The sequence below is a fragment of the Pelodiscus sinensis genome, chromosome 2 (assembly GCF_049634645.1).
Source record: "Pelodiscus sinensis isolate JC-2024 chromosome 2, ASM4963464v1, whole genome shotgun sequence".
Taxonomy (NCBI): domain Eukaryota; kingdom Metazoa; phylum Chordata; order Testudines; family Trionychidae; genus Pelodiscus; species Pelodiscus sinensis.
The window spans coordinates 85,142,387-85,167,740 of record NC_134712.1 but is presented as its reverse complement, the minus strand read 5'-3'; the positions used below and the strand labels follow the sequence as shown (position 1 = coordinate 85,167,740).

The 25,354-nt window shown below is 38.8% G+C and overlaps 1 protein-coding gene across 3 annotated transcripts in view; it reads right to left on the bottom strand.

The window, feature by feature from the left end:
• Nucleotides 1-542: 542 nt before the first annotated feature.
• ANKRD12 (ankyrin repeat domain 12) overlaps nt 543-25,354 on the bottom strand; it is a 133,912-nt gene continuing 109,100 nt past the window's right edge. For all 3 annotated transcript variants that reach the window (XM_075920968.1, XM_006117461.4, XM_014570674.3), the window contains 5 exons: nt 18,766-23,480; nt 6,777-6,875; nt 5,719-5,862; nt 2,228-2,323; nt 543-1,864 (listed from right to left, as the gene is read on the bottom strand). In XM_075920968.1, the coding sequence (XP_075777083.1) occupies nt 1,679-1,864; nt 2,228-2,323; nt 5,719-5,862; nt 6,777-6,875; nt 18,766-23,480 (5,240 nt within the window). In that variant the 3' untranslated portion in view covers nt 543-1,678. The remainder of the gene's footprint in view (nt 1,865-2,227; nt 2,324-5,718; nt 5,863-6,776; nt 6,876-18,765; nt 23,481-25,354) is intronic.

The window sequence follows — 25,354 nt, the reverse complement described above, 5'->3', positions numbered from 1 at the left end:
CTGAGTGGCACCTAAGCAGAGAATTTGCTGAACCATTACCAAAGCATTGCCAAAACTTCCACTGCTTACTAGTCTCAGAAGACATTTAGGGGCAAATGAGAGCTAAATAACAGCATAGAACACAGAGCCAGGATTGGGGCTGTAAACACACTTTATGGGACTGTGGGAAACTTGGCCATGCCCATGATAAATGGACATCTGGCTAACTAAAATTATGCTAGACCATGGATATTGCTGGATCAGAGAGGTTCAACCTGTAGTGTTAATGACTGGAAAGTGTTAAATGTCAAAACAGGGTAATTTTTCTATAGCTAAATGCAATTTCTGCTCCCAACCCTTATAGGACTATGAGAGAAGTGATTAAATCTAATCTGATCATCAGCCATTTATAAACATCTGCAAAGATGATCAGTATATTTATTTACACTCACTCTCTCGACCCTTTCAACTATCACATTTATAAAGCCTTATAGTATTTTAAAATATTTTTGTTAAATAATATTTAAAGCTTCAAGATTTAATGTAATTAAAAAATCCAACCATTTGTTAACATGACCAATAAAATTTATTAAACATATTTACAACTATTTACATATCCTTCGATAGGTAAATATTAAAATAGACAATGTACAATTTAAGAATTTTCATTCAAAGGCATTTTGTTGGGAAAAATAGGCTCTATTGTGAGACCGCCATATAAGAGCAAAAGGTGTTTTAGTTTAAAAACAAAAATATTTTCATCATAATAAGTCATAGGTATGGCATCACAATAGCAGACTAATATGAAATGTGGTTTTGTAAATATTACAGGTCTTTAGGGTATCAGTTGCTGAAGTAAGGGAGTTAAATTGAGTGAAGCATGCAACACAGTTCAGTTTCAAATCTTCTATAGTTATGGTGATGAAACAAGCAGCTAAATCAAACACATGCCTTACTAACAGTACTGCCAACCAGAAATACACTACACTTAGTATAAACTACAACTTTGGTCCAATAAAACATTAGACAAAACAGTTTTACAGTTAAAATATCTATTTTTGTACATGTTTTCAACATTAATTACAAGACTATTTACATTTTCACAATATGTATAAAATAAATTATTTAAAAATGATGATAATATTACATCTTTTCCAAAAAGAAAACTGTACAAATCATTTACAAATATAATAAAACAAACAGACTTTTCCTTTCAAATCTTATATTTCTTCCACAGGCTTTGTCAATGTTTTTCTGTGGGAGTTCAACTTTTACTGAAGTTTCATAATACAAAGCTTTAAAGCAAAGCTTTATTAAATATCAAATGCTTTTCAGTGGTTATTTTACTTGTTAACAACTTCCAGCGCTGTTAACTCACCATATCTTGTCATTTTTTTAAAACAAATATGCTCCAAAGTTGTAGTTAGCTTTTAAAATATAAATAATGGCATTTACTGGGAACATGTTTTTTGGAACTAGCATCCAGTATAATTTATGCCATTTATTATTAAATGACATAGCATCATCCATTTACCATATTTAACAAGACTGTGAGAATTATTTTTCTGAAATAATACCTGGATTATTAGACAAAGAGCTATTTTACAGATGTAAGTGCTATACCTCTAGAGAGAAATACATTAATTTCTGCCTGTTGTCCATTTCTCTCAGGCTGTCTCCATTGAAAGGCAGCCAACTGTCATATAGGTGTCAATTCAAAATCATCATTAACATCAACAAGAGGAACATAAAACTCCTGAATTTCATAAATGCTGATGGATTTGTATGTAGCAGGATCAAGTTCTTGTAGTTTAAGCTGCCATTCCAGTCTTTGTACAGCATTTAAAGCTGCAGCTTCATGCTGTTGCCTCATCAAAAGACACGTCTATTCAAAATGAAAAACGAGGTTAATGTTTTCAAATATTTTAAACAAAAATTTAAAAAAGAAACTGTATTTAAGTAATATCAGAGACCATTAAAGGAACTTTAAAAAGCTGAAATATCTACTGCACTATTTACTTTGCTTAATTATACATGGATATTTAATTAAAACTAGCAAAAGACAGGTTATTTCACCAAATAATTTCTTAACATAGCAACCTAAAGTAAACTGGTCAAGATAATGATTTTTTTCTTTTACATTATTATAGTAATCATGGTGTTGCATTCAAAGGGTTATTCATCTCATCTTTGAAATTGCATTTGTAGTTAATTTTTGACTTTCAAAGGACAATTGAAAAACACATACCTTTAATTTGTCAAATTTATCATCTACATCTTGTAGCCATGACATGAATTGCCTTGCATTAAACCGATCCCTAACTGATGTTTTACTGTCATCAGTCTACGAAAGAAACATATTAGAAACAGTTTTTCTAATAATGAAGTAATGCAAGTTGTTAACAATTACTTATTGCTTATTAAAATACAATACTCATTTTGTGGAATTATGATAGGGTGTACAAAACCCACACTGGAGAAGGGGTTAAAATCCCATCACCCAGATGGCTCTGTCTTGCTATACTTGCAAAATCTGTACAATCTAGAGATGGAGTTTAAAAAGGGAAGAAGAGCTATTCGGAGGGAGAGGAGGCCACAGGCAATGGAAGGGAACAGACTTCTGCTCTGAGCTCTGGCCAAGTATGGCCCGGGAGCTCTTGTTGCCTGAGACCCAGCAACAAAGAAAAGGAGAGACTGCTGACTGATTATGAACAATCAGAAACTTTATTTGTGGTTATTTAATTTACCCCATGGGGAAGAAAGGGACCTAGGTAAGAAGTGATCCAATGAGACAACTTGGCATCCCAAAGTGCAGAACTTAGCTGTCTACCATTGGGCCCTAGGCTAGACCTCAGGCTCCATGGCCAACTCCAAAAGATATGACAACAGGGGCTTTTATTTTGGTGGAAAATCCACCACAGGAAGCAAGCTGATCAAGAACCAAGATACCAAAATCCTTAAACTAAGGTGAAAGCTCTGAAGCCCTTTCAGGTGCTGAAAGTCTTCTCTGAGATCAAACTTTCTTTCTGTATACCGTAAAAGGTGGAGTGTGATGTGTAAACTGGCTGGAGAGGGGGCTGATCCACAAAAGCAGGGGCATAGACCTACAAGACAGAATTATTACTGAAAAGGGGAGAGGTCATGGAAGAAGACAAATTGCTGTACTCATACCTGACCACAAGGTGGCAAGCATCCCCCTTTAGGGGAGGCCTCCATAAACAATTCTTTTTTCGATAACAGATTGACGTTTATTAGAGAATTTTTAAAGACAAACAATACATAAATTATGATAGACAATTTTGAGTAACAAGTAAGACTGAGAGAATTGGTACATCCGGTAGCCGGCTTGAGGTACGGTGGTAGGGGGGATCTATGCCCTGGGGGCCTGGGTTTATGGCCCGTGGTGGGGCGTTTGGGCCCCCCCGGGGGGGCCCATTGGTGGGGTGCCTTCCTCCTTTGGAATGATGACCTAGGCCTTTCGTTGAGGGGTGCGAAGAATAGGTAGTTCCTGAGGGAGGGGGAGGCTTGGGGCGGGGGGGTTTGGAGTGTGGCTAGTTAGAAGCCCAAAGTGAATGGAAACAAGGGGGGTGTGGGGCCCCGGATGTAGACGGCCAATGGGGTGGTTATCTGGGTAGCGGATGGGGGTTTGGTGGCGGTGCTCATTCTGAGGTTTAACTGGTAGTTTAAGTGGGTTGGATTTGGATTCGGTAGGGTGAGCATCGCACCATTGGTTGGGTTGTGGGGGGCGTACGCAGGGTCAGTGTGCCTGGGAGTGAATGCGGGGATCATGGGACCAATTGAGTGGGCTGTCCGTTGTGGGAGGGCAAGCGTGCCTGGTTTGCGACGGAGTCGGGTGAAGGTTCTAGCGGTCTATATTTTGGGGAGCGGGAGGGGAGGTACAATTCAATCATACATACATACTTAAACCTACACAGTCACACTCGCAGTCATTCCTCCATATGTACGGGACAGGAGCTGGATAGTGGAATGGTCTGGGGGGTAGGGTAGGGGGGTTAGTAGGGGCAGGGAGTCTAGTGGTTGGGGGGGTACTGACACACCCATACTAATCAGACCTATGCCCCAGGTGTAATCCACGATCTGCTCCTGGTTCTGTGTTGAGAATGTGTAGGCATAAGCATAGTAGACCTTCAGTTCCCCGACTTCCGTGTCCCTTGGCTTCCCTTATTACCGTATCCTGGTCCCCGTTGTTGCTCCCGCCTGGAGGGGGGGTAGGAAACCCCCCTGAGCAAGTAAATGGTGGATAAGTTGAGTGTGGAAAGTAATGACTGACCAGGCGGGGCAGGATACGGGCCCAGGATCGGCGCCGGGAGACGAAGCACAAGGGTTAAGAGGTTGGTTACCAGGGGAGTATTTCCGGAGACAGGAGTGGGTCCCACGGCGTCCTCTTCAGCTGCATCCGTGTCCTCTTGGTCAGGTCGTGTTACATACCCGGGAGATTTTTTTTTTTTTTTTTTTAATAAGTATTAGTAGGGGAAGTTAGGGTAGGGATGGAGGTAGTGGCAGAGTTATGGGGGACGGGGGGCGTAGAGGGGGGGAGGGAGGTTGCGGGACCTAGACAATTGGACTCACTCAACAACTACATGCACACGGGGGAGGAGGGAGGGGGGATGGTGGCACACATTGCTATTCTAATTGATCCTTGAGGTTCAGGTGGGCTGTGGTTCTGGGAGTTGGAATTGGCGGTGGCCAGTGACATGTTCGATGTAAATGTCCCGGGACCACCGGATAGTGTCTGAAACCATCAGACGGCGCATCAGGTTAGCGTATTTATAACTAGATTCAATATATCAAGATTTTACAGGCTGACACCACAAAAGACATAAAGTTACCATGCTTACTAAAGAAGGGAGTGTGCGTATTCTGACACACAAAATTATCTGCTGTATACCAGGTATATGAATGAGAGTCTCTGAAAAGTAAGAGACTTAAGTACAGGTTGAACCTCTCTGGTTTGGGACTCTCTGGTCTAGCAACATCTGTGTCCAATACCTTCCCACCCTTCTTCACAAAGATTTCCAATGAACATTTGTGCAAAATCTCACCACCATCCATGCTCCAGACACTCAAGAACAGACTAGCAAAGACAAAAATAATTTTAAATTTTGACAAATTGTTTTTTGGTTTAGGATTGGATTGTGACCATCCAAGTCATTTTCATTTGTAATTTAAGATAGATTTCAGAGGTGAAAATACAATTATTAGCCCTTACCACACTATTATAAGTTCTTTTCAGAGACAGAAAAGAGATGTATGCTGTAAAATGGGGAAACTTGATAACTTTCTGTCTGCGCCTCTTCTTGTGCACCACACAGGAGGAGCTAATCACAATCTGACCCACATTGGGCAAAATCCTGACAGTCAAAGGGAGTTTTGCCATCGACTTCAATGGTACCAGATTTTACCCAATTATTTTCTCTCCAGTCAGACTTACAAGTACTTTTCTAAGATAAGTACAGCCGGTCCCCGACTTACGAACGAGTTATGTTCCAAGCACTTAGTAGTATCTCGATGTGTTCGTAAATCAGATTACATTCACTGACGTACGGCCACGTTGTTCGTAAGTGTGGATTTTGTTCATAACTCGGGTTCTGGCTGTATAGGAGTTTGGTTGTAAATACAAATGGTTGTAAATCGATGCGTTCGTAACTCAGGGACTGGCTGTATTAGGAGAATCACCTAACTAGATGTTATGAAATTTTTAAACAAGTCTCCTTTTACCTGACAGTCCAGGGGTACATTATATACTTCAGCATCTAGCAGTACGGTGCAGGCACTGAATGGTAGCGTTTGATTAGCCAAAGTTCTTGCAGCTCGATAATGGACACGCAGAACTTCTTGTTCGTTGGATACAATAAGCTTTTCCTAATTGCATAAAAATATTAACATATAGAGTTAATGTAGAGTTCGTAAAACTGTGATTTTAATTTTAATTTCTAAAATATATTTGCACACCAAAATTCTTTTCAGGTCTTTAAAGGCTCTAGTGAGAAGCAACAACATACCCCTATTTTTCTGTCTTGTTTTCATTAGAAATTTGATGACATTCAAAATGGCAAAGAAAAATAAAATAACTTGTGAATTTCCATTCTAGAAATTTCTTTAGAAACTGAAAGATGTGGATCTAGATGATGATGCCACTGAATTAAATTGCAAGTATAATTTAAAATAAGTAAATATGCCCTATGTTTTTTACAACAATAATGTTCTGCTCTAATCCTTTAAAATTGTTTTGACCATATTTGCTCTCTATTTTTAAGCATGAACAATAGAGGGTTTGACTAAAATATTTTGTTTGGTCTCTCTTTCTGCCTAATGACGGAGGTCAGAATCATTGCAATGTGGTCTGCTTGAATTTCAAATTCTCAGATATCTGCATCAATGAGGAGCTTTAGGGTAGATGATCATAGAATACTAGGACTGGAAGGGAGCTCGAGAGGTCATCGACTCCAGTCCCCTGCCCTCATGGCAGGACCAAATACTGTCTAGACCATCTCTGATGGATATTTATCTAACCTACTCTTAAATATCTCCACAGATGGGGATTCCACAACCTCCCTGGGCAATTTATTCAAGTGTTTGATCACCCTGACAGTAAGCAACAAAAGTTATTGTGTTCATATATAAAGCAATGTTTTGTATATTACCACATGTACAGTACTAAAATTATACAGTGTTATTTCTAGTTTCATCTGTAGTATGAATACGTGCAACTTTTTTCTGAATTTTAAAACAGGAGTTCACATCTAAAAGCAATGTTAGTTTTTCTGTAGTCTTACCCTTTCAATACTGTGCTGTAAACGCAATTTCATCCTTACAACTTCCTGTTGTCTAAAAAGTTCTTTAAGTGGATCTGACAGTGATGGCGGTGGTGTAATCTAGGAAAAAAAATGTTACAAGCGATACACTGAATTTAACATATAAATTTTACCTGGACCAGTTTTATAATTTCAAACATGTATTTAAAAATAAAACCACGAACAAAATATTTTTCATTAGAAAAGAATGTCATAACCCCGCCCCAGGAATGTAAATGAAGTCACAGGTTTTTTTTGTAATCTATTAATTACACATGTCTAGCCTTTAATAAAAATCACAGAATTAAAGATTCTTTTAAAAAAAGTCAAAATCTGTCCCTTTGTGCAATTTAAAACAATTACAGTGAAAGCGTTGTTATCCAGCACTCTGTTAACCAGAAAACTTTGTTAACCGGCATTGCCACCAGCTACAATTCTGTCACATCTTCAGGTGCATAGGTCAGGCTTGGTTTACCATGACTGGCTTAATAATTTTTTCTTTAATAAGTACTAATCATTTTTAACTCAAAATAGAAATGTGAGACCAACTGCCTCACACTACAAAACTACCAATATTAAAAACTTGAATTTTACTATTATTGTCCATTGGTTTTTCCCCAAGTTGATGGGATCCTCAGATAACTGGAATTTTCAGATAACTGGATCGCCCTAATCCCTAAGCGTGCCAGATAACACAGGTTTTACTATATAAAATTCCTAAAGAAAAATAAAGTAAATAATTAAAGAATTATTTCTTATGTATAGATAGTGCAAGATTAGGACAAAAAAAGAAAGCCCCTATCCTAAGGACTTTGCAATTAGAATGTACAAATGAGACGAAGTGCACTGGAAAGTCTAAAGGATGAATTTATAGAAGTGGCTTTGATTTTGAATAATAGGTAGGTGATCACATATTTTCAGTCTCATTCCTAGACAGCAGAAGAAATTATTCACCCTGTGCAGTAACAATGGTTCTTTGAGATGTGTATCCCTGTGGATGCTCCATTCAGGTGAGTGCATCCTCGCACCAGTGATCGAAGATTTGTAGTATAGCAGTGTTTTCCCGTGCCACACATGCACAGCAACTGTCTTGTGGTGTTTTTGTTCGTTAGTTGTGCATGTGGCGCATGTCTCCCTCCATTCCTTCTCTACTAGAAATCCTGTAATGGACTCCAAAGTAGAGGGGAAGAAGGGAGGGTAGTGGAGCACCAACAGGGACACACATTTTGAAGAACGATTGTTACTCACAGGGTGGGTAACTTCTTTTCCTTTGAGTGGTGTCCCTGTGGGTGCTCCACTCAGGTAAGTAAAATACAGTACCCACCATTGTGAAGGTGGAACTTTGGAGTCATATACTGGCAGAGGCAAGGACAGAGTCAACCACAGAGATGGTAGGTCCTGGTCCTTGCAATAACATGTAATGTTTGAAAGTGTGTGTGGAAGACCATGTAGCCACCCTGCAGATGTCAGCTAGCAGGACATTATGTACAAAGGCGGCAGATACAGCTATTGCTGGGGTGGAGTGTGCAGCGACCGCTTGCAGTGGTTCCCTGTTTCTGAGTCTATAGCAAGTATTTATGCAAGTTGCTATCCATCTGGATATGCTCTGTGCGGAGACAAATGGACTCAATGTGGAAGTCATAGATAATCTTTGGTAGAAACTTTGGATAGAGTCTGAGAATAATCTTATCTTTAGTGAAGAGTGTATATGGTTGGTTCTTCCAATAAGGGATGCAATTTCACTTACTCGTTGTGTCTATGTGATCACGACAAGAAAGGACACTTTCATGACCATGTGTTGCTAAGGGTTCAAAGGGAGGTCTCGTTAAGGAGTCTAACACAAGATTTAGGTCCCAAGTGGACGTATGTGGGGTTGTGCTTTCATAGACCTGCTAGGAACTGCTTAGTGATGGGATGGGTGAACACCAAGATGTCACTCACCAACTTGTGGAAAATGGTGATGGCTGACAGATGGACTCTTATGGAGCTGATGGAGAGCCTTGCGTCACTGAGTTCCATTAAGTATTCCAATATGGAAGGTATTGGGAAGGTATGTGGTTGTAGATTGTGTTGACTGCACCATTCCTGAAACCTTTTCCATTTGTTTTGATAGCAGTTGACTTCCTTCCATGAGGTACACCTAAGGAGGATCTGTTTCACTCTCTGGGTGTGTCTACACAGCACCCGAAACTTGAAATAAGATATGCAAATTGCGTAGCTTATTTTGAGTCTATTTCAAAATAGCTTATTTCGTCATTTGGCACTGTATACAAAGCGCCAAATTTCAAAATACAGCGCTATTGCAAGCCATCCCTTATACCTCGTATAATGAGGTTTATAGGAATGGCGAAATAGCGCGTCTGCTATATTTTGAAATAGTGGACGCATTCAAAAGACACACGGTAGCTATTTTGGGATACCTCTGAAATCCCAAAATAACTTTGCTGTGTAGACATATCCTCTGGGAGCAGGTAAGCTCATTATTCTGGAACCAAGGAGAATCCAAGCAGTAAGCTTCAGATTCTGAGGGTTTGGATGATAGGTTTGCCTGTTGTGTTGAGTTAGTGACTAAGGAGTGGCAGGGAGTTGAATGCATTTGGTGATTGATAGGTAATGGAGGTATGGAAACCAATGTTGTCTTGGCCAGCATGGTATTATTAAGGTGACCCTCACATGTTCCTCTTGGATCTTGCAGACTACCCTGGTGATTGGGGGAATCAGAGGGAATGAGTATGAAAGAGGAGCTGTCCATAGTATGATAATCGTGTCCCCTGCAGAGTGTTTGCCCTGGCACCTAGGGAGCAGAAATGATGGGATTTGTGGTTGATTTTCGTGGTGAAGAAGTCTATGACTGGGAACCCCCATTGCTGAAAAATGGGTACGATGATTGTCAGGCTGAGTTCCCACTCATGGTGTTGGTAAAATTCTTTGGTCAGCTTGTCTGTTCTGGTATTCTGTTGGCCTAGTATTTACATTGCGGTCGGTGTAATGCTATTTTTCATGCACCAGTTCCAGAACCTGATTGCCTCGGCACATAGTGAGCATGATCGGGCATACCCAGTCTGTAGACGTAATACATACAGGGAGTGTTGCCCATGACAACACATATAGTGTGACTCTGGATCACTGGTAAGAAATGGAGGTAAGTGTTGTGGACTGTTCGGAATTCTAAAGTATTGATGTGCAGCCTTGTCTCCTGTGACAATCCGCCTTGCACCGTGTGGTACCTGCAGTGAGCTCCACAACCTAGAAGGGAAGTGTCTATAGTGATTACCCATGAGGCATCTGGGCAATGGAAGGGGACTCTGAAGAGAACATAGTACGGGGAGATTCACTATCACAGCGATGTGAACACAAGTGGTGTTGCTTGGTGAGGGTGTGCTGGATAGGACGTACATGGACGCTAGCCTGGCTTGTAGGCATCTCCTGTGCAGTCTCACTAGAGGGACCACAGAGTTTGTGGCTGCCATATGTCCTGAGGCCTGGAGGCATGTTCTGGCGGTTGTCACTGGGGCCTATAGAACTGTTTGTACAATGTCTCACAGTGTTTGGAAACGGATCAGAGGGAGAAACACCTTGGCCACCGTAGCATCTGGGTGGGGTCCAGAGTAGATTCCTGTACATTTATTAAAAGACCCCAATGGTTGAAAATGTCTCAAGTAAGGTCTGTCATGATCATTGTATATTGTTGGGATGACCCCTTGATTAAGCAATCATTGAGGCATGGGAATATGACGACTCCATGCTTTCTGAGAGAGATGGAGACTACTGCCAGAGTCTTGGAGAAGTCACATGGTGCTGTTGATAGTCCAAAATCGAGGATACGATATTGATAATGATCTTTTCCTACCATAAAGCAGAGGAACCTTTTGTGGGCCAGGTGTATTGTTACATGGAAGTACACATCTTGAAGGCTGAGGGATGAGAACCAGTCCCCCCTCATCCAGTACTGGGATGATGATTCCCAGCATTACCATCCTGAATTTGCTACTATGTAAGAACTTGTTGAGCTTCCTGATATCTAAGATTGGCCTCTATCTCCCTGTCTTTTTCAATGGGGAGGAGAGCACTGGTGTAAACTCCGCCTTCTCCTGAGGAGGTAGAAAAGGAACGAGGGAGACTCGCACCATGCATGCAACTAACAGATGAAAACAGTGCGAGACAGCTGTTGCACATGCGTAGGAAGGCACTTTTAGGCTAAAAAAATCTCTGATTGCCAATGTGAGGACACACTGCCACCTGAGTGGAGTACCCACAGGGACACCACTCAAAGGAGAACATTCAGATATATTTCTCTGTGTGCTGTTTTGTACCAATGTTAGGTTTGAAGGCAGTTGTGCATTTTTTTACTCTATAAGAGCCTTCAGATTTAAATTAAAGAAATAAGTATTATACAGTTAACTACTATGTACTGTAAAACAAAACAGTGTAAACACAATTGTGGTCATGATAGTAACCAGGAGCAAAATTAGAAGTGTCTGAGAAGTCATCAGAATCCTGAGATGTTTTAAAAGTTTGTCTAAAATATTCTTGTTTTATCTATACTGCTTTTCCATATTTTTATTCTTTACATAGCGCCTTGCTAATAGTTCAGAATACTTCAGAGCTATCTGATAAAATAGAAGAATACTTTATATTACTTTGGAGGGAGGTAGGGAGGGAAGAAGTAAGTACGTGATTGGGACAGGAGGGGGCTGCAGACATAAGACACTCTTCTGGGCTGAGGCAAGCTATATGGGGTGGTGCCAAAATTTCAGGTTGGTTAAAAGCTTTTAGGCTGCTTTTGAATACTGGAACAAAAGGTCTAGCTCATGATATCTATGATTACACTTCATACAAGGTTTACATAGGTGTTCATAGCTTAAGGTAAGAAAGGGAAGGATTCTTTTAAAGAAGGTTTTTTTTTTTTTTTAGTGTTGTAGATATCCGAAAACTTTGATCTTAATTTTTTTTTAAAATCCTGTGTCACTCATTAATGGCCTTTCAACTGGAGTTGGATTCTGGACAAATGCTCTCAGAGTTTCTACAATTTGAGTTAGTGACACATACACACACACACAAAGTGAAAGTATCAAACCAGAACTTTTATCTCTTTTATAGATCTGTTTCATTTGCATAGAATGGATCCGAAACATTCCCCAGAGAAAGTGTAAAGCTTGAGTGAATTCCTTTTACTTTCCTTTCCAGTGTCAGTAAATATTGTATTAATATTTTCAAGGAGAGCATTATTATTTTTAGTTGACTCAGATTTGTTTAGCATCTTAAAGCTGTGCATACTTTTTAGGCTTTTACTGAATGGTCATGTCTTTGCTTTATTTATATAGCAATTTGCAGTATGCCCCATTTCGGTGTGTTTACTAGCGTGAGTTGTTAGAAAGGACAATAATATATGTATGCCAAGTGTAGTGTTAATTTTTTAAATTTGATTTAAAAGTAAATAAACATTTTAAGCATTGCTCGCTCCTTGTTAATTATCCTTTGTTAGAATATAATGTCTTCCATACCTATGGACTGTTTAAATATTTATTTATACCTATGTTTTTTGTTTGTACTGGGACACACTGTACAGCCACATACAGCCTCAATATAGGTGGTGCACATAGGAAATTTCAACCTACCCAAAAGAAAATTTAACCCACCCAAGGAACACTGGTTCTGACTTGTTTCATTGTAAATATTACTCCGGGAATCAGTGGAATCTGCGAAAAGATATATAGGAGGCCTTGATTCCATTACAGAAGAAAGGTGCCTCCTAGTGGTCTCATGCTCCTGATCTTTCTTGAACAAAAATTCTGATATTTGGCATCCCTGGCGAAACAGGAGTTCTCCAAGGATGGAAGATTGTCTCTATGATGGAATCCACAGGGACCAACTGTCATTTATGGCTTGTCTGTCAGGAAGTCCTCCAGATTGTTACTAAATTCTGGGAGGTAAAAAACCACTGGAGCTATCCAATCTGGCCTCATGCCCAGAACTTGACAACTTCTAGGGTAATGAAGAAATGCCTCCTTGCTCATATACATGGAGCAGTGCACATAAGGATTTGCACTGTGGAATTTTGGAACAGGGAACAATACCATATGGTTTAGCTTGATAGCTCTGAGTTCCAGGATATTTATGTGAAGTTTCATATCTTTTGTGGATCAGGTTTCTTGCATTTGTAGATGGTTCTAGTGGTCTCCCCTACCTGTGTTATCAAGCGTTAAGGAAGGGCCAGAATGGTACTCATCCTTGTAAAGTCTTGTATTCTAACTATTTATATCAGTGTGGGGAGAATGTGAAGTAGTAAAGGTTGTTCTTAGAAGATCTGTGGAAAAAAATGTATTTTGAAGTTCTGAAGAAGGTACCACTCACTAGGTTCTGTCTCACTGTCACTGGCAGTAGGATAACTAAAAGAGGGTCACAGCTGCTCTGCCTTTTATGCTTTTTAATGGGAGCATGATGAAACACAGCTACAGACACTACTCCTCCAAAGGTATATATATATATCTCATACACAAGGTTGCATGTGCACCTACAGTGGTATCCACACTGATACAAACTCAATGAAGAACTTTGCGAATCTGGGCTGATTTTATTCAGAATATTTCTTACTGTGAAGAATTTTCCATTTACTTAATAGAGAATATCATTCCGGGATTTGGAATGGATTGCCTGCATCCATAGCAGTCTGCAGAAGCAAAGAGTGAGAGGAGATCTGATAGCAGCCTTCAACTTCCTGAAGGGAGGTTCTAAAGAGGATGGAGAGAGGCTGTTCTCAGTAGTGACAGATGGCAGAACAAGGAGAAATGGTCTCAAGTTGTGGAAGGAGAGGTCCAAGTTGGATATTAGGAAAAACTATTTTACTAGGAGGGTGGTGAAGCACTGGAATGGGTTACCTAAAGAAATAGTGGAGTCTCCATCCCTCGAGGTGTTTAAGTGTCGGCTTGACAAGGCCCTGACCGGGTTGATTTAGTTGGGATTGGTCCTGCCTAGAGCAGGGGGCTGGACTTGATGACCTTGTAAGGTCTCTTCCGGTTCTATGATTCTATAGCAGAGGGTTTGATTCTGGCTCTCTCTCCCTGTTTTTTTTTTCTTTTTTGGCCAGCAGCACGTCATCTCTGGTTTCATTATACAAGAATAATTATACAGCCCCAGGCTTAGACACTTTACTGAAAAATGGAACACGAGATTTTTTAAAAACATGTAAGTATCTTCTGTAATGGAGGAACAGTGAGTGCTGCAGGCAAAGTAAATTTGCTTTGCCTACAAATATTTTTATTTAGATTTATCCAGTTATGCAAGTTCTCTTCGAAAATAAAATAAAAAAATTAAAAAGGTCAAGTGTTCACACTATCTTGAACAACCTTTTATGCACATACAGCATGTAATTTCACAGTAAAAATACAATTAGACAGCAAAAAAAAATCCTTAAGCCCTATTTAAATAAATTCCCCTACAATGTACATGTGATATTAAACAAGAGAAAAGGGTTTTTTTGCCACTGAATACTGTTCTAATAAAAAATGAATATTCAGCACATTGACTTTCAAAGGAGTAACTAAAAGGGAAGAAAAATGTTACTTTATCTACTATTTGTTACCAAATCTTCACTAGTCCATATTATCAGACTTCAGGTGCATCATAACTTCACAAAAAGACTTCTTAAGAATTTTAAGCAAACAGCAGGTGGCACCATAAAACTGTGAACTAAAATAACTTAATTATTCAAATCCCAGGTGTGTCACACTGAAATGGATTTAATCCACATAACTTTTTCTATTACACTCGTTAGCTATGGTTTGATGACAGTACATCTGTTTTAAATAAGAACTGATATCTCACCTTGAGTAACTGAGAAATAAAGGATTAAATATATACCCTACAGAAGATTTCCCCCTAATGCTTCAATGTCCAGCCTTTTCCAAAAAACTTCCTTTTGTTGACCACTGGATATGACTAACATTTGGTGTGCAAACACCACTCATAGGTTGGCTAGAGAGTTGTGGCTGCTGCTGAGTTGAAAGTTCACTTAGGCTATGTCTAGAATGCAGGCTTCTTTTGGAAGGAACTTTTCCAGAAGAGATCTTTCGGAAAAACTTCTTTTGAAAGAGAGCTTCCACACAGCAAAAGTACATCGAAAAAGAAGATCTGCTTTTTTGATAGATAGCGTCCACATTGATTGGACGCTATCTCGCATTTAAGTTGTGATTACTATGCACAGAGTGGCCACGAGGGCACCTGTGCTTTTTTCCCTGGAGGCCTTTTCTTTCTAAATAAACTCCTCTTCCCCATCCACACATGCCTTTTTCCAAAAGAGCTCTTTCGGAAAAAGGCTTCTTCCTTGTAGAAAGAGGTTTATCCCTGCATTCTTTCGACTTCCTGTCAACTTCCCACCATTTTTCTCCCCATCAAAGGAACGCAATTCTGGAAAAATGGCCGTTTTTCAGTAAAAACTCTGCAGTGTGGACGTACCCTTAATGTTCTCAGTACTTACTGTCCTAGGAAGAAAGATCTGTCCCTAAATCTTAGTAATGATGAGCAAAATCAGTCTTTTTTCTTGACTATATATTCTTTCAATGTTTACCACGCATCCTGATTTTACTGGGCCCAGTCTCATTTTGAGCCAGATCATCTAGGGGAGTGATTCCCAACCTTTTTCCCATGGAGGAACCCTTAAAATAATTTTTCATATCCTGAGGAACCCCTACCTATGAAAACGTTTGTTTGGCCAGAAACAGTTGACAGCGGGGAGCGCAATTCAATTATTGCTAAATTATTGTCAAGAAAAATTTATTTGTAAAGAGCTGTTATATATACACGTCAGCTTACATTGTAAGAAAAAAAAAGTTTATTTGTTTATTCCACAATTTCTTGCGGAACCCCTGACAATGGTCTGCAGAACCCCAGGATTCCATGGAACCCTGGTTGGGAAACACTGATCTAGGGTATAGCCCAGGACAGAGGAAAGAACACATTTCTCTTTTAAAACTCAGGATGAAATCTTGGCTGGACTGAATATGCATGCTAAATCCAAGGTCTGACTCAGGCATTACTAGGGGGATGGGTCAGAGACTGAGTTCCACTGTGATACAGATCAAATCCCAGGCACTCTACAATGCTAATGCAGCTCAAGTTTGGCTTGCCAAACTCAAGTAGGCAGAGTCCACCAGTGCTATCCCATAATCCCTTGGGGCTATGTTTCCTAGCCATTCCATCCTAGTTGCTTCCCAAGAACTAGAACAACCTTTTGGTTCAAATGTAGCTGCTCATCATTTAATCTTTCCATGAAGACAGCTGAACTGGATACAGTTAACACTTACGTGTAATAGCATGGACAGCATTAAGAAGACAGACTGCATCCAGCATGTTGCTAGCTGACCAGAGGAACACAGACAAGATTCTGGGTAACCTCTGGTGGGAAGCGAACAAGATGTTCAGCTTCAGCAAGAGCAAAAGAAATGGTTCACACTTCCACTTGGGAACTTTCAGGTTAGTATTCCAAAGGTTGCCCTGCCTGAAACAACTAGAAAAAACTAAAAAAAACCCCAAAGCTAGTGACTAGAGACCTCATAAGTCTACCCCACACCTGAAAAAAGTGAAGGGGAATATAAAAATAATTTCAATTGAATTTCCTGTCAGAATATATGATGGCTTTCAGTGGTGCTCCAAAATATAATTTAAATGGCCAGTAATTTTTGTATGAATAAAATAAAGTCCCCCTTATAAAGAGTCATCTTCTGATTTTGAATAAAAGCAGCTCTTTTGAGAAAAAGGAAAATGTAATTTTTTATCATGGGCAGACAATGTGCTCTTTCATTTTTCTATCAAGACCCTTCCACCTCTACAGGACAAACACACTGTACTGAGCCCAGGGGACAGACTCACCTATTGTTGGTAAAGAGAAAGAAAGAGTATGAGAAGTTTCTTGGTGAGATTCTAGATAAAGCGAATCATCAAATAAAAGTTTCAAAAAGAAACAGGCTGCACTTCAGAAATATAAGATTTCAATAAGACATCTTAGATGAAAGAAGTCTATCACTCATCATTTTTATTCTTCAAGAGTAGGCTTTGAGTAGGCTTTGTGCATTCTTTACGATGGGACCATTGGTGATAAGCTCAAAAGTAGCGTCTGTTGGCAATGGGCACACATCTCTGAGTCATTGAATGCTCTGTGCTCAAAGCTACCTAAAAATGTGCACCTTTTCAACTGCCTCAATTTCTTCTCCTGAGCCACAAAGCCAATTCTCACTTACCAGTACCTCTTGTTCTTTATCCTCTCTTTCTCTGGGAGCCTCTGTGCATTCCCAGTTGTGGGAGAACAGTGAGCAGTACTGTTCAAGCAAAGTCAGGAATTCTCAATGCAAAATAGACCATCTCTCAAATTCAGCACTGTAGTGTGACCCCCAGTCTGAAGAGTAGATAGTGACTTGGTGAAAGCATGCATCAAACTCCCAGTGGCCACTGTACACACTTCCACCGTGGGTACCTGCCTAAGAAATCTCACAGAAGATGCAATAGCTCTTGAATTTTTCCAGCACTGAGGAAAAGATAGCAGTAGTGACTGTTGGTTTTAAGAGAACTTATAAGGGTCTTCAAGGCAGATGCAGCTACTACAAGTACTGTCTTGTCACATATCTTGGCTATGGCACATGGAAGGGCCTCAGGTGTTATACACTAGGGGTATGTCTATACTAGTTCGAACTAGGGTGGTTAATGTAGGCAACCAAAGTTGCAAATGAAGCCCGGGATTTAAATATCCCAGGCTTCATTTGCATCTTGCCGGGCGCCGCCATTTTTAAAGCCCCAGGCTTCATTTGCAACTTCGGTTGCCTACATTAACCACCCTAGTTCGAACTAGGGTGGTAATGTAGACATACCCTAAGTAATTAAATCTCTAGTCAAGGTTTGTGATGGTGTTATTTCCAGAGCTAATGAAAGAGTTTACTTTTTCTTGCATCTATACTGCAACTGTGCTAACCCAGGGCTTTGGACACACGACACCAGGACCCTCCAGGGTCCAAGCTCAAGTTGAGGCTCATGATCTGATGCCTATTGCTTTACAGCATAGATGCAAAGGCCTTGGGACCTGAAAATCAGCCATTAGTATCCCACAGTTTCCTGGGACAACTTCCTTAGTCCTCTCAATTGCAACAATCTGCAATCCATCCTACTGAAAATGGAAGCTGCTCCTCTTTGCAAATGGTAGTAGCTCAAGTCAGTGTTAACCCATTTTCTTCAGAGCACTGATGTGCAAGCATACTACCACAGAGCCTCCTAGGTCTACTCTCCACTGAAAATCCATCATGCTTTTTGCAAAGTGAGCTATTTCAAAATTCAAATTTTCCCAGTTTGCATCAGGGCTACAGTAGCCACATTTTGGGGGAGGAAAGAGTAGTAGGCACTATGGGATATGATTAGTTTGAAACGGGTCTGCTCACTGAAGCAACTGGGGAAGATGCATTCCTTTACACAGCCGTGGGTGCTCAACATCTCAAGAAGGTGGTACTTTCATTCACTAGAAGACACCGCTTCAAAGAACCAGCTTCTCACAAATTTGTCACAAGAGGGCAATCCCAAAAGTAGGAAAGGACACACGTAATCAAAAAAGAAAATATTATTTTAGTATGGATTTCACTTAATAGGGAATTTTAAAACTCGGAGAATGCTTTTAAATAACTGAGAAACATTTTTCTGTGAACACATATTACATATAACTTCCATGCATTATTCTGTTATGGGGGTTGCTGCAATATCACAGCTCATTGTTTATGCAGAGGAAATCATGTGCACTCAAAGGTAGTACTCACAATACCATTAATCAACATTGGTAAACTTATGCTTTTCAGCAAATGTTCTCTACTCAACATACCAGAAACAAGGATACATTTTTCAAGTGTGACCAAAGTGAACTGACAAGAATATGAAAATTGTACAGTGAGCTGAAAACATGCTATTCATTGAATACACATCAAAAAATCTTGTTACTTACAGTTGGAATGCATATCTTGCTCAAGGGGTTGCCATCCAGTAGGTATGATCCATTGAAGGTCACATATTCATCATAATACTGAGGTGCCTGAGGAATAACACTACATAATAATTTACGTTTCTCTTCTATTTTTTTTCTTATATGCAAATATTCAAAATATGGATTTGCTCTCTCTGAACTGTATGGCTGAATCTCTTCAAGTTTTAGAGAATCTACAATAGCTGCCAGTGACTGCTGGGTTTTTTCCTTAGCTTGCAGTAAAGAGGGATTTACTTGTACAGGCTGAGGCACACGTGACACTTTTCTTTTGCGTGGGTGGTGTACTTGAGCATCATCTTCCTCAATTAATCTTATCCTTCCTTTTATAGATGCTGATGATTCGGAGTCTTTTTCTGATGTGTGCGCGCAACCAATAGGGCTCTGTTTACATTGACTAGCAAGCATATTTGCTCTATTTCTAGTAATTCTTTGGGGAATTTCTTGCTGTTCTGTTTTATGATCTTCAACAGTTTCTTCTACTTCTAGTTTAACCAATGGCCTGTATTTAAGAACTAATTCTTGTGGAGTTTGCTGTGAATTATCTTCCAAATTAGACAATGGGTACTGTGGTGGATCATGTGTCGACATATTTTCTCTGTCATCTACAGTGCAATAATTTTTACTAGATGATTCATTTATAATTTCTTTTGTTATTCCCACATTTATTTCACATAGATCATTGTCAGCTTTACTATTATCTACACGTGTTGAAACCAAATTTTCTAGTTGGGCTTTTTTATTTTGGGTTTCTTGAGTGTTAGCTGTGCTATCATCTACTTCATCAGCTTGAGAGTTCTTGTAAACAATTTTATTGAATGCATAAGAATTTGTATTTAGTTGTGAACAAGCATCATTTGCAGTAAAATCCTTTTCTGGCAGTAATGTAGATAGAGCATTAGAGCCTCCAAAATTTTCTGAAATATCCTTAGAGATAGTTTCAGGATATACAGTGATAAGTACACTGGCCTTTTTAATGTTTGGTGGGGACGAAGTGTTTTCAGCTTCTCTTGTGCTATTGGTGTCTGTGTCCAAAACAGAATTGGTAGTTTGAAGTACAGTTTGTTGCTGTTGTACAAAAATCGGTTCTTGATTGCCAGTACCTGGTAAAGATACGTGTTTAGACATGCACTCTATATTTGGGAGAGGCTGGATATGCAAAGAGCAGGGAGACTGTGAAGGCAGAAATGATGCAGATTCCTGAAAACTGGGATTTTCCACAAGTTCAGTGTGCTGAGGTAAAAATTCAGACAGCTTCTGCTCTTTTAATGTCCTGTTTTCAGAATCATGCAGTGCTACAACAGTACCAGTATCTTGCTCTGGCACTCCATAACCTGAGCAGTTGAAACCATTACTTATTGAATTAAGTTTGTCAGAAGGCACATCCCATGGTTTAGTTACTTGATTCAGACCACTCTGACTACATGGCTCTAGATGCATATGAATTTCTTCGGAAGGACTCAACTGAGTAGTATTTTTTATATTTGTATCCAATGTAACATGCTTGCTGCTACCAGTTTTAGTCGGAGAAGATGTAAAATTAGAATGTAAACCCAACATACTATTTTGAAAATTCCTTTCAGGCAAACTACAATAAGCTATTTCTGGTTTGGGAGAAGTGCAAATATGATTTGGAACTGCTAATAAAACACTATTTTCTTCAGATGTTCGAGTCTGTTTTGTATGTTCAGAAATAACAGTAGGCATACTGCATCTTCGCACTTCTACAACAGGTCTACAGTCATTTAAAACCACTTTAACATCTTCAACAGAAGCTGATCTAATGTAGGCTGGTGGAAGTCTGTTTGCAAAAGGAGGTTTAATTCGCTCTGGCAACTCTGCTATGCTATCAGTCTCCCTTTCAAGAAGGGCCGGTGATTTGGCCAAAAACGGTGATTGTGAAAAGGACATTTGGGAATCAGAACCTTCTAGCATAAAGTCTGAATCATATTCAATTATGGGTCTTGGCGTAGTTACTGTGGTATGGCAAGAATCTTCTGAACTAGCAACTGAAATCATGGACACTGACCTGGAGCTTAGACCTGTCTTTTCACTTTCTGATTTAGGAGATCTATTTAAGTTATCTAACACTAAAGATGACTTTCCAGCATTTGTGAAATTTTTTGTGTCTACAGATTGGGATCTACTAGTTGTAGCATCTTTCAGCTGCTTCTCCTTCATGTAAATGTCTGACAATTCTGAGCTCTTTGAACGAATCAGCTCTTTGTTTTTAGATTCAGTTAGTGAATGCTTTGTTTTTTCTTTATCTTTTATTTTGTTAAGTTCTAAACAGGACCGATTCCTTAATCTTTCCTTCTCTTTTTGTTTTATTTTTTCTTTATGTTTCTTGTGCCATTGTTCAATTTCCAGATCTTTAAGGCTAAGCATTCTTTCAAAGCTAGTTTGCATTAAATCATCATTCACTAATCTCTTTTCTTTAGGTCGAGTATCTTTTGGTGCTAATGGTGGTTTAGGTTTAAGTTTTTCAGATTCAAGTTTTAGTTTAGAACAATTATTTTGCTGCATTTTATCTTTGTATTTGTCTCGTTCTTTGTATCGATCTATATCTTTATCCTTTTTATCTTTCTCTCTACCATCAGGAGTTTTCAGCAATTCATCTTTTGGTTTCTCTTTCAAGGACAAAAATTTTTCATGTAATGCTTTACTACCTTCTGTGATATTACATTTCTTCTCTTCTTGCACGTGCTTTGCGTTTGCTACTGTTAAGCTGTCTTTATCTCTGGCCTTTTCCTTTTTCTCAACCTCCTTTTCTTTGTCTTTATTTTTGCCTTTTTCAGTTTTACTAATCTCACTTTCTTTTTCTGATAGTTTGAATTTTTTCTCAATGCAATATTTTTCCTTGCTTTCAGGCACATGTCTGTCTTTGTCAATCTTTTCTTTGTCATGTTTTTTATCAACTTTTTCTTTGCTTCTTTCTTTGTCATCAAGTTTTTTAATAGCGATACAATTTTTTAGCTTATCATTTTCTTTATGACATTTGTCTACTTGCTGGGAATTTGTCTTTTCTTTTGCTTTTTCTATGCCTTCATTTAGTTCTGCTTTCTCCTTCTCTGGCTTATCATGTTTTATCTTTTTCTCTTTATCTACATTTTTCCTTTCCACTTTCTCAATGTCCTTTTCTTTAACTGAGATTCGCTTCTCAGCTTTTTCTTTATTTTCTTTGATGTTTTTCTCTTGTTTTTCAGTATCTGCTTCTTTTTCTACTAAATTCATATTAGCTGGTTCATCTTTAAAACCTACACCTGAACAAAACAATTCTGTTTCTTTATCTGCGAACATGTTCTCTTTTTCTTCTTTTGTATCTTTCACTTTTTCATCCTTACATAATTTTTCATTTTCCTTTCTGTTTTTCTCTCTCTCTCTCTCATCTTTAAAACTTCTCTCTTTCTGGATGTGTTTTTCTTTTACAGATTTATCTTCCTTTACTATAGTTCTTTCCAGCTTTGTTTTTTTCTCTGAAGAAAGAGATTCATGGTCAATATTTAGCAATATATCTTCAGGTTCATCACTTTTAAAAAAATTCTCTTTCCAAAATTCTCTGTCAAATTCAATATTTCTTTGTACCTCTTTAGCACTATCTTTGTGTTTGTGTTTTTCCTTTTCCCCATCCTGTTCTTTTTTGTGCTTGTCCTTTTCTCTCTCTTTATGCTTCAATTTATGCTTTTTAAGTGTTTTACCTTCCTTGTCGATCTTTTTCAGCATACATTCTGAATTCTCAAATGCTGAACTATTTTCATCCTCTTTCATTTTAGGACTAGATTTTTCACCAAATTCTAAGTGAAAATCTTTATGATGCTTGCTTTTTTCTTTGTGTTTGCAAGACTTGCCACTAGAGCTTTCCATTAGATAGTCAGAATCTGTATTATGATCATATTTAACTACTTCAGACTGTAATGATATTTCAGAACCTCCTGGTGATAAGCATGTTTTAGTGTTTTCTTGCTTTAGTGGTGTTGACTGCTTTTCACTTAAACCACAGGGATGTTTAGGAGATTTGCTAGCAGTGATATGAAAAAAGGGTAATGAAGAATCTTCTTTAGGGCTAAAAGACTTCCTAAACGTCTCCTCCTCTCTAGCTTTGTCTAAAGAATCTAGTCCAGAACTAACTACATTTGTTAATCTAGTATTTTCCTTTTCCTGCTTTAGTTCTTGATTCTCTTTATTTTTGCTCTGATTTTTTAGCTTCCTTTTAACTTTTCCTTTTTGCTTGTGATCATTTGAAACAAATTCTTTTTTCATTTTTATATCAGAGTTAGGAGTTTCTGTGATAGAACAAGGAGGAGAGACAATCTTTTTATCTTGAAGAATTTCTTCATCTGAACTTTCAGAACTTGAGTACAAAACTCTAGATGGTTTCTGTTTTTTACTTTTAAATGATTTTGGAAAAACAACTTTTTCCTGTTTCACAAATATATTATTCTTTTCTATTTCAGACTCATCCTCTTTTTTTAGATCCTTTCTAAGAATACGTCTGTCCTCAATCATTTTTATTTCATCATCTTCATCATCTTTAAACTCATATTCATCAAGAGCCGATGAAAGTGGTGCCTTAGTAGGGACCACCTGCTTGCTGTCATTGACTAGAGATTCTTTTTCTGCTTCAGAATCAACATTCCCATCTACACTGGAAGGATTTACAGATGGAGTCTCTTCAGAATCTAGATTGAGAAAATAAAAACAAAGAAAATAATGAAGATATTGAATATAATTTGTTTTCTTACAGTTAGTGATAGCTCTAAATAATATTGTAAATGTTTTGAATATAAATGTGTATGGATAAATCATTCATTATTACAGAGAAAGTCTTCACATTACAAAATAAGTTTACAGTCACACAGTAGTTTTATAAAAAGAGTGTATAAAATAACACTTCTTCCAGAATTCACCAGTACTTTTACGATACTGTTACATACACTAGACCTCAAAACTCAGTGGTTTTGACATAGTAGTGTGACCTAACCAGACATCTCTTACATATACAAACTTAAATCCAAACAAAAACCATTTTTTCCACATTGAATAAGATTAACTATGGTAAATCTACAGCTTTCAAACACACAAAATAAATGAGAAAAAAGAGCAAGAGTATAACATACGTTAGGAAACACTTTTAGTATATAGCATATAACAACTGGCAGTATATTTGTGACGTCAATAAAATCAGAGTAATATTATTTTAAATCTTCTACAGTTTGGTGAGTAAAACGTGATATACTAGTTTTATGCATTAGTTTTTCACCTCTGTTGAACTAGGACTAAATTCTGATTTAATTCGGTAAGAATGTGTAAGTCTCACTTAAATCTCAATCTATCACAAAATTGCGACTTATGGCTTGTCTACATGTGGAGTTTAGACCACAGAAACTCAAGTTATTCTGATGTAAAAAGGTCTGTAATTTATTACAGCACCCTAACTCTGCATCAGTTATACTAAAGTCCTCTTTCAAGGTTTGCTAAGATACAAGTTGAGTTAGTCAGCCTACTGTTCATTTGCATGCAATGCTGCCATGCACTACTTTGGCAGTCTTCCAACCTCTATCCCACACTGCTTTGTACCTTTGTTACTTATCTGTTTACCTGCATGCTTTTCACTGTCTGGGGGGTCAAGATGAACAGATGGCCTTCTTCCCTGTTTAAAAATTGGCAGAGCGCCAGAATTTGCCTACTTACTCTATATTCAAATATATCAGCATTGCTCCAGAACCCTTACAACAAGCCTTGAGCAGCTGCTTAGAACTGTGCAAAGAGCTCAGATCTCGTCACCATCTGAGGATACACATTGATGCAGCAAGCTATTGTGGCCAGTCACCAGAACAAAGATCTGTTTGAGGACACTACTGTGCTTTGCTGACCAGTACCAGATTAAAAGCAAACAGCTCCAGAAAATTTACATTGAAACCAGGGATGCCAGGAAACAGGTAAGACATAGAATATAATGTCATTTCTTTGAGGAGTTGGACAGGATTTTGAACTATGACACCATTACTGAACTCTGGAAGGGTATGTACCCTGCTTCCCACCTTTTCCCAGGGGCCTGCCTCCTCCCCAGTCACTACTGATGAAAAACAAGAAGTGTCATTACAGGAAGAACATGAGGAGGGTAGTAAAAAGCTCTCCCTGCAAAGCTAAGATTTCTCTGAGACTCAAAACCTTGCAACTAGCTATGTAAGAAGTCCAACCCCTGCCCAGATACCCAAGCAGATAAAAGAGGCAGCTCCTAGAGGGGGCACCGTAGCATGTGAGTATACATCTTTACAGTGTATTTTTCTATTCTGCTGTCCGATCTGCAATTCCAGGTGCTCCATGATCACAGCTGTTTTTGGCAGATAGGAACTAGGAGCCTCACTATCTCCAGCTCTTGTCTTCCTCCATTCCTTGCAACACACAATCTGTTCTCTCCTCTTCCCTTCCCCAAGTTTTTAAAATGGTGGTTTGTCTGGCCAGACAATCTATTTCTGTCTAATATTAAAGCCCTAACCATTGACTGAAGCACATTCCATCGAGGGTACATACCCCTCTACCTATTTTTCAT